Source organism: Rhagoletis zephyria, unplaced genomic scaffold (assembly GCF_001687245.7).
Source record: "Rhagoletis zephyria isolate East Lansing unplaced genomic scaffold, Rhagoletis_zephyria_1.1 Rzeph_scaffold_15506, whole genome shotgun sequence".
In the NCBI taxonomy this organism is placed as follows: Eukaryota; Metazoa; Arthropoda; class Insecta; order Diptera; family Tephritidae; genus Rhagoletis; species Rhagoletis zephyria.
In genome coordinates this window covers 3,200-12,555 of record NW_016172573.1, presented here as the reverse complement: position 1 = coordinate 12,555, position 9,356 = coordinate 3,200, and the positions used below count along the sequence as shown (strand labels likewise).

At 34.2% G+C, this 9,356-nt stretch overlaps 1 protein-coding gene across 1 annotated transcript in view; it reads right to left on the bottom strand.

The window, feature by feature from the left end:
• Positions 1-281: 281 nt before the first annotated feature.
• Positions 282-9,356, bottom strand: part of LOC108379059 (uncharacterized) — a 10,726-nt gene continuing 1,651 nt past the window's right edge. The window contains exons 2-6 of the mRNA XM_017635377.1: positions 4,455-4,457; positions 4,213-4,278; positions 3,975-4,156; positions 3,766-3,916; positions 282-757 (exon numbers count right to left, since the gene is read on the bottom strand). Of these exons, the coding sequence (XP_017490866.1) occupies positions 636-757; positions 3,766-3,916; positions 3,975-4,136 (435 nt within the window). The 5' untranslated portion in view covers positions 4,137-4,156; positions 4,213-4,278; positions 4,455-4,457 and the 3' untranslated portion in view covers positions 282-635. The remainder of the gene's footprint in view (positions 758-3,765; positions 3,917-3,974; positions 4,157-4,212; positions 4,279-4,454; positions 4,458-9,356) is intronic.

Here is a 9,356-nt window from a genome sequence, read left to right as displayed (position 1 = left end):
GACAGTTGCAATCTTGTGCATCGTACAGTTTCCTAAGTAAAAACACTATCAGCTGATTGCCAAAAAATTTCTACAGCTGAGATCACCTGTTTTTTTGGCATTTGCTCTTATCTTTTACAATTTCTTTCAGTTCTATTATAATTTCTTCCATTTCTATTACAATTTATTCAAAATACACTAACACATTGAACTGAAAACACCAATACACTAACCAATAACACACCTACAGCCTGCCAGGAAAAACGGTAAGAAGAAGAGAGTTACTTCATTTCATGATTCGTAAAGACCATTTTCATTTGAAGATGCCCAATAAAAACATGCATTTGGATGAGATTCCGAGCTCTATTTGTAAGGAATAATTTAATTAATATTTGGTTTTATTGCGCGTACAGTGACTTTTTTATATGTTCACAGTCTTTGCTATTTTTATAGCCCATTAAATTTTAGTATAGTAAAGTGCAAGTATGACGTTGCTGAAAGTCCGTTCATTCTTTAAATATTCTTAATTGACTTGTTTTGCGAAAATATAATATAATTACTTATATTTAAGTATATTATGGTTACATAAGCATAGGTAAAAACTCAGATCCTGAAACAACTGGCAAACAAGAACTGGCAATATTGATTCGTTGATACTACTGTGTTGGTTTTGCTTTAGCTGCTGCTTTCTGGATGCAAATTTTGTGAAAGTATCGTTTTTTTACTACGGATAATGCTGTTCGAAGTTCTTGCACAGGGTCAGCGGCATCGATCGCATCTACATGTGTAATAATAAAAAAATATATTAAAAAAAAGTTATGCTTATGGATAGTTTTGTAAACTCTATATTTTTATACATACAGTGAATCAAAAATTTAGGCAATGTGATTTTTTGATAATAGTAGTATACGTATTCTTATGCCTATTTTTAACCGACTTCCAAAAAGGAGGAGGTTATCAGTTCGTCAGAATATTTTTTTTTTAACCGACTTCCAAAAAAGGAGGAGGTTATCAGTTCGTCGGAATATATATATGTATATATTTTTTTTATGTATGTTACCGCATAACTTTGGACCACGTCAACCGATTTCGATAATTCTTTTGCATCGGAAAGGTAGTGTCTCAGAGGTGGCCCCATACTAATCTGGTTAAAATCCGATCAGAGGATCATGAGATATATATATATATATATTTTTTTTATATGAGAGTTTAAGTCGGTTTTTTTTTTGCTAAAAATTACTTGTTTAGTTTATTTTTTATGATAAATATGTTTCACACTATAAGAAAATCTATTTCAATACAAATTTGTACAAAATAATAGAATAATAAAGTTAAATTTTGAATTAACTCGAAATTACCGTTAGTTTTTAGTAATTTTTATTTGGCTGATGGTCTTGCACATTTTTTTCCAAAAACTTTCGTAAACATACATATGGGGCATTCCAACGTGAGTCACTATTGAGGAGACATAGTTCGTGAGTAAAATGGACTACCGGTTTGATATCAATAATTATTCAGCCTTATCGCCAACTTCATTTGAATAAATCGTTCCCATAGTTTAACAGACAAAACAAAAACAAATTGGGTGAAATTGTTTTTGTTTTGCTTTAGAATTTTTGGGAATTGTTCACATGAAATTCATAAGGCCGATTATATTTTCAATAAAAAGACCTTATTTAAAAAATCGGAAGCTTATGTATTTGCGAGTTAGGTAAAAAAAACAAATTTTGCTGCGATGGGTGGGACATTCAATAAGCATTTCTTTGAAAGCTGACAACTTCTCACCATAAATGTATTTTTGTACTGTGTTCACATCAGTGGTCAGCAAAGAGCGCCTATTTTGATATTCCCCGCCACTCAGCATATTTTCGATATAAGTACGTCTAAATCAGGGAAACGCCACCACTATGATGTACACATATGCACAACGTCATTTTAGTTATGTGTATAAGTTGTCATAGATATGAATACGACGCCCTCATCACACTCATACCATCCACAACACAACAAGTTTGATCTACAATATTCATTCCATGAGTGGAATCATATGAATCATTCCCTTGTTTTATTCTTGTAGGTTTCGAGGTTTACTGACGACTGTCGACCATTCATATAATTCGCCGACCACCGTTCTCCAAACTCCAAATCCTTCAGGCGAGGATCCCCGGGATCGACCTGGCGTAGGTGGTTCCGCTCATTTGATAGAACAGCTGCTTCTGCCGAAAAATTAGGGTGGACTTCCGCGATGCGCTCGGATGGTATGAAGCGGCAGTGACTACTCTGCGGAAATGGCGTTCGCCAGCGTGTATGTATGTGGGTATGGGAAGCCATTCCAATCAGTTTTGTTAAAGTTGATCGGTTGACGTTCGGTGGTGAGCGGGAGCAAAGTCGGTGGGCTTATTGATACGAGATGATTACGGGCAGGTGGCCTGCTATTTATGCTATTATCACACCAGCGTTAGCAGGTCTGGTCAGCTGCTGCGGTTGCCCGTCGACGTTCATGGTGCAGAATGTCGAATCGTCTACCTGCTCAGCCAATAGGTTTCCTCTACGATCGTTTGACGGGCTTGAGTGCTAAAGATCGTGGTGCGCGTTGAAGTCACCTACTACCATTCGGTTTTCACCTCTAAGCAGCAGATGACAGGGGGATATAAATATTAAATATTTGCTGTTGCTTAGGAGAGCTTCTTAGATCCGTGCAGGTTCTTTGGGTAGCCGTGGAGACGGACGGTGCCGTTTGGCTTGAGCAACAGGGGCCACAAAGCTTGTGGTCCACTCCCTGAGAGACCTAAGGCCACAACAGGTTCTTAGGTGACGCCATCCGTTGCACGAGTTGCACCTAACCGAAGTAGAGTTCGGGTGGAGTCGTATCTGGCAAACGCAGCAGACGTATGTTTCTGGTCCGGGGCTGAAATTAATGCCCGCCCGGAGAAGAAGGATGCGGAGCAATCCGGCTGCAAGGTATTGCTCCATGGACGTAAAATGATTGATTAGGTTCGCCGATCTAAACGGGGTTCGGTCGCAGAAACAACAACCCTTGGTCGGGTAAAACCCGAGTCATTCCGGTACGTAGGTCGGCTGTCGTGGGAATGTTAACTATGGTGTCGTATTCGCTGGAATGACCCATATGTGTTATTCGTCTTGTTATAAAGTGATTCAAAAATCAAAGGCCACATTTTGATTTATTTGGATCTCGTTATAGTACTAAAAAATAAACGAAAAATTGGCATAAGACCACACTGCCTATTATTTTTATTCACAGTATGAATCGCATTTTAATAATATAGAGATGTATTTCAAACTTCACGTTTTTGGAGATTTTATCATACAATTAATAAGCCTGATAAGAATATGTTCGGCCTAACAGATGACTGCACTTCCCAAAAATTGCCAAGGTATGTGCTTTCCAACTGTCTTTTGGTATACCAACTGTATGAATTGATCAAACTTTGATTGCGTTTTCCCATGAAATTGAAATTTTGAAACAATTCTGTATATATTTTTAAACGTGCGATATCGTTACCTTAGTAGAGAAAGGCCCTTTTTAATTTTTTTTATTTCTTTACAGAGTCGTATAAAAATACGAGCTCCTAATTTTTCGAATTATTTCTAAACACAGATTTTAAATAAACACTGAGATTAATTTATTGAAAGTTTTCAAGTTATATTACATAGATCGTTAATGAGTAATGTGCCGACTTTTGTACAGATCTGAATTTCGAAAGAAAATTAGTTAGGGCCTTTCTACATACATATGTATCTATATTAAGGTATTTACATATGTACCTAACAAAATTTCGAAAAAATTTCTATATTCTTTCAAACTCTGTTTTCCGTGAACTCCATCTATATTAAATGATATTATTAGGTCCATAGACATTACAGTATCCAATTTTTTTGTCAGCTTTCCCTTTAATAGTGACTTTATTGCTTTTGCCTGTTGAATGCAATAAAGAATTTAAAATATTGAATCAATAATAAAATTAATTGCTTACATAAACTGCTTTGTTTGGCCCAGATAGTTCTATGTTAATTTTATCTACATCCTCCAAAGATTTTAAAGGGAAGACTTGAATGACGTCGTCTGTGATGGATTCTTGGTGCAAAAGTTGATTTAATAAAACATTGTGAGTTGTCAGTTCTCCCATAATCATCATGTTTTGGTTTTCAACAATGCCTTAACAATTAAAATTATAAATTCGACATAATTATATATGTATACCACTTTTTTACTCTTTAGTTCTTGGATTTCAGTATGCAGCTGTCTAGTATTGTCCCAACTTCCACGTGTAGTTTTTTCTGAAAAAAAAAAATATATTAAGATTTAATATACGTCTGTACTTGAATTTAACGTACTTTTTACAGGTCTATTATGCGCTGGTAATAAAAACTTTGTAACCGGTAAATAAAGTTTCTGTCAATTTGTAAACCCTTTTCGCATTCTGTGTACTCTTGTAACCGGTAATTTTTGTTACCATCTCATAAGCTGGTAACAAAGTATTGCCCCGTGAAATATGCAATGCCAGAGTTTGCACAATTCTTCATAGCTGAATTGCTGAATATTTTACCTGCATTACCAACGCACATACCGGTATTTTGATAATCTAGGCGGCCAAAACTATTTTAACGTTTTTTATAGTCTTTAATACTTTTATTCATCATCATTCAGACAATGGACTTTTTTTATTAAACTATTATATTATTAACCCTTAAATGACCGTGGTATCTTAAAAGACACAACCATTTTGTACTAGAATAAATAGAAAATGAAATTTTTTTTGGGTATTTATAGGTTAAATTATATAAAATAGACATCATTATTAATGTTTTAATTATTTATTTATCAAATGCCAAGTTTCATGGAAAGTTAATGCAATACCACAGAAGGTGTCAAACAAAATACATCATTTGAACCAAAAAAAAATATATAAAAATAAAAATATTTAATTCAATCAATAATCTTACGTCAATAAGAACTAAAGCAAAATGAAACAAATTAAAGGAAAAAATTACAAATTTTCATTATCTGATGAATCAGATTCGTTAGGTTGGGCCGGAATGAGTAAACTTAACGTCTTTTAGATCTTTCACCTGAGTCACTAAAATGTTTCTGAGGACGGCCACATCGTTTCGGTTTTGCTGCAACAGTTAATTCAAAACCTCCTTCCAACCAAGACTTGTACTTTGATAGGAAAACATCTTCCTTTTTATGTACTTGCAGCCACTTTTTCTTGATTTGTGATTTAAAATGTGAAAAATTGTGCTTAAGAGCTGATATCTGTTCGTCAGAGTATTTTTCACTTGACAAAAGCTCCTGTTGTAAAGAGTTTAATTTTTCGTCCAAATTTGGTGAATTCTGAGCTTGCATGCGGTCGAATAGGTATTTTCGAGTCACATTTCGAACCCCTGAAGTGCCTTGAGAACCTTAAACAAACCAAAAAATAACAAGTATAGAAAACGCTTTTAAAAAAAATTGTACAATGAAACTTTTGAAATTCCACAATTAATTAATCTGAGGTTTTCTGCGGCTAATTCTACTTTATTCTACATCTCAAAGCATATGTACACAATCTGAAAAAAAAATTCAAGCTTGGACGGACTTGGAAGTATAACTTTCAGCTTAACAAATAAAAAAAAATATGTGTAAAAAATGCACTATTTCTCCTTATACAGAATTCGATAAATTACGTTATTAATGAACAAAATCTATAAAATATTTATTAAATTTGGAAAAAACATACCTGAAGCTTCAATTTCCATCATTAAAACGAGACATATAACTTTAATAAGTTAACTTTACTTTTTTTAAGATTTGTTGTTTGCCGAACGCCGAACGAGATATGTGTAGTGTGATAAGCAATGAACTTTTGACTGCCAATAAGGCGGTAGCGCACGCGACGAAAACGCGCGAGAGGGGGTGGAGTGAATACTCTATTGTGTTCTCTTTCAATTTTATTCATTATTAAAATCAATTAATGCATTTTACAAAATTGACTTTTGGCCGCCTAGATTATCAAAATACCGGTATGTGCAACGTATGTACCTAGAATCGCGGCGACAAGAACTGGTAACATTTTTTGGTAATAAAATTTTCCGGTTACAAAATCATCGGTAACGTGCAGAATAGACCTGTTAATGTGATATTTTCACCAGTAATCTCATTTAGCCGCACCACTTTTCCTCCTCGTTTATTATTATTTTACTTTCTATTTAGTAAATCTACTAAAAGTAGTTTTTGTTTTCATAACGAAGGTACATGGATTTATATACTACTTGATTTATGTATATTTAATTTGTAGATACATAGGCTCGGAAGTGCCATAGTCAGCAATGGTTCAGTAAAAAACGCTTTTCAGATTCTTAAATTTTTCCCCCATCATTGTGATTGTTGCATCTTTTTCGAACTACACAATCTTTTCTTTGAGGCAACATAAGCTATCTGGACTCCTTATGCTCAAATAAAATTAAAAATCAAAACTAATAATTTCTACATTAATTTCTTTTAGGTATATTTTGTTTGACGATTAATTTCGGTTTTTATGCTTTTACATTTCTTCTTGTTTAACGTTGTAACCGCCTAAGCGACTTTGGCCGAGTTCAACAAAGCACGCCAGTGGTTTCTCTTTGGTGGCAAGTAACGCCCATTGGAAATGCCAAATGAAGCCAAGTCATTCTCCACTTGGCCTTTCCACCGCAGAGGAGGCTTCCCTCTTCCATCAGCGGGTACCGAGTTGAATACTTTCAGGGCTGGACTGTCTGTGTCCATTCGGAAGACGTGGTCAAGCCAGCGGATCCGCTGTATTTTTACATTTCATTCAAATGTCTCAAGCGCGCAGAGCAGTGCAAAACAAGCTAGGAAACAGACAGAAAACGGAAAAAATCTAAACCAGATTATTTTTATATTCCTAAAAGAAAAACTGGAGTACATACCAACATAAAAGATCAAACTACAAGCTCAAAACGAGTAATTGATGCGGTGTTTTCAAGATATTTTAACGCACTTGAGTCACAAGTATATACAAGTGTCATATTTTATCAATCATACCGATAATTTCATGTATTAAAAGAATTAAAAATGAAAATGAATAAAAAAATTAAATCAACAAAATGAATAAAATTAAGTTAAATTAATGTTTAATTAATGTTTAATCAAAGCAACACCACAAAAAATATAGAAAAAGATTTTTTCTTAACAGCGGTCGTCCCTCGGCAGGCAATGGCAAACCTCCGAGTGCATCTCTGCCATGAAAAACAGCTTCTCATAAAAATGCAATAGCCGTTCGGAGTCGGCGTAGAACTGTAGGTCCCTCCGCCTTGTGTGTGAGGAGAAGCTCGGCCAAACACTAACATATGTGTAAGCGCCGATCTATTATTATTTTTATTATTAATGTTTAATTTCTAACCTAACCTACATGTATATGTATATAACTTAATTGCCTAATAATAGGTTTACATATAAAAAGATTATCCTCATTTTCGAGCTGAACTCCCTAATCTGTAATTAGACTAGTAATTTTTAGCAAAAAAAAACCGACTTCAACTCCCATATAAAAAAATATATATATATATATCTCATGATCCGCTGATCGGATCTTAACGAGATTAGTATGGGACCACCTCTGAGACACTACCTTTCCGATGCAAAAAGAATTATCGAAATCGGTTGACGCGGTCCAAAGTTATGCGGTAACATACATAAAAAAAAAAATAAAAAATAAAAATAAAAATATTCCGACGAACTGATAACCTCCTCCTTTTTTGGAAGTCGGTTAAAAAAGAGATTAGCCATACAAAATTATAATTAAAATATCTCAGATCTTTTTGGGTCCAACCTAGTTTTATCGATTATACTTGCAAAGAACAGGAGGAATGTCAAATTTAAAAGTAACCAAAGATTTACGCTAGCTAGGAAAAGAGGTTTGTAAAGGTATTTTTAATAAAATACAAAGTTAAAATATATTTAAATAGCATAATATGTGTAGCAGAAAAAAGTGACCATGGGGGTACAGAGAAGAAGCTTCACTTTTCCTCGAGTTGTGAGAATAACAGCCACAACCAATTTGAGAGCAACGAGCTTTGATTGAGATTATATTTATATGTAAACGTACTTTTATGCTTTGGCGTACGCATATGTTTACACATCAAATTTCATGAGTACCTAGTGCTCACGCCTTTTTTATTTTAAAGGAAAGGTGTTACCTTACCGGTGGTCTTATACTAATTTGTTTTAAATCCGATCATCGGATCATGATAATCTTAAATTTGTATATGAGAATTGAAGTCGGTTTTGTTTTTTGGTTAATACAACTAAGATACTGATAAAGGTGACAGGTAATAAGATCAATGGAAATAAGGTCAATTGACTATATTTCCCACACTTGTACGAAATAAAGTCAATTGACATTATTACCTTTTTAAAAACGAAATAAAATCTACTGACATTATTTCTCTTTCAAGCATTAAATTTGCTTAGCTTCGCTGCGGCCCGCGTCAGCGCGCCACATCGCGCGCGCCGCGGAATTTATGAATTTAAGCTCTCGATACTTCACATTTTTAGATTTGTAAGTTATTGGAAGCAGGGATGCCAACTTGGCTCAAACCGTGCCATTTGTCCCTATTTTACTTCAAAATGGCACTTTTGTAAAAAAAATAACATTTCAATACATTTGTCAAATCCTTTGCGTTCACTTGTTTTTCCCAACTAAAATTTTCTAATTTATAAAGGCCATTCAACTGGTTTATCTTATTTTATCATTGTACTTTTGTTTGGAAAATGTAGATTTATTTTATTGCTAAATGTGAATGATTATTTTTCTATTTGGCACTGTTTTATCCTCAATATGGCACCTCATAACTAGGGATAGTTGGCAGCCCTGTTTGGAAAATTTCTGGTGTGTTTTGGGGCAACAACTTGTCTGCAGTAAAAAAGCATATAATTTGTGTTTCAAAAGTGTGTAAAAACCAATCAATTAACTTATATGATCCCGGTTCCGATATTAAATAATCAATAATTGTTTATACCCGCATTTTGGCACATTGGCTTGTTGAATGTGCCATCTAATAAATAGTGTCGTCATTCTCCTTAGCTGCTTTTAAATGATGTCGTCACAAATTGCTGGCGGAGACATGAATACAGTGTAACAAAATTCTTTTTCTATAATTGTTTCCTTATAGAAAGGTTGGTTTCTTTTCCACCTTAGATATTCCGAATTCGTTCAAAATATGNATTATGGATCATTTCTACACTATTTCTTCAAATATTTCTCATATTCCAGCTGTACGCAGGTGTTTAGTTTTTCGCATCGGTTTTTACATATTCGTAATTTAAATTTTTTTAATAAAATCAATTGGTGGTAGTTCATGATTGTGTGTGGATT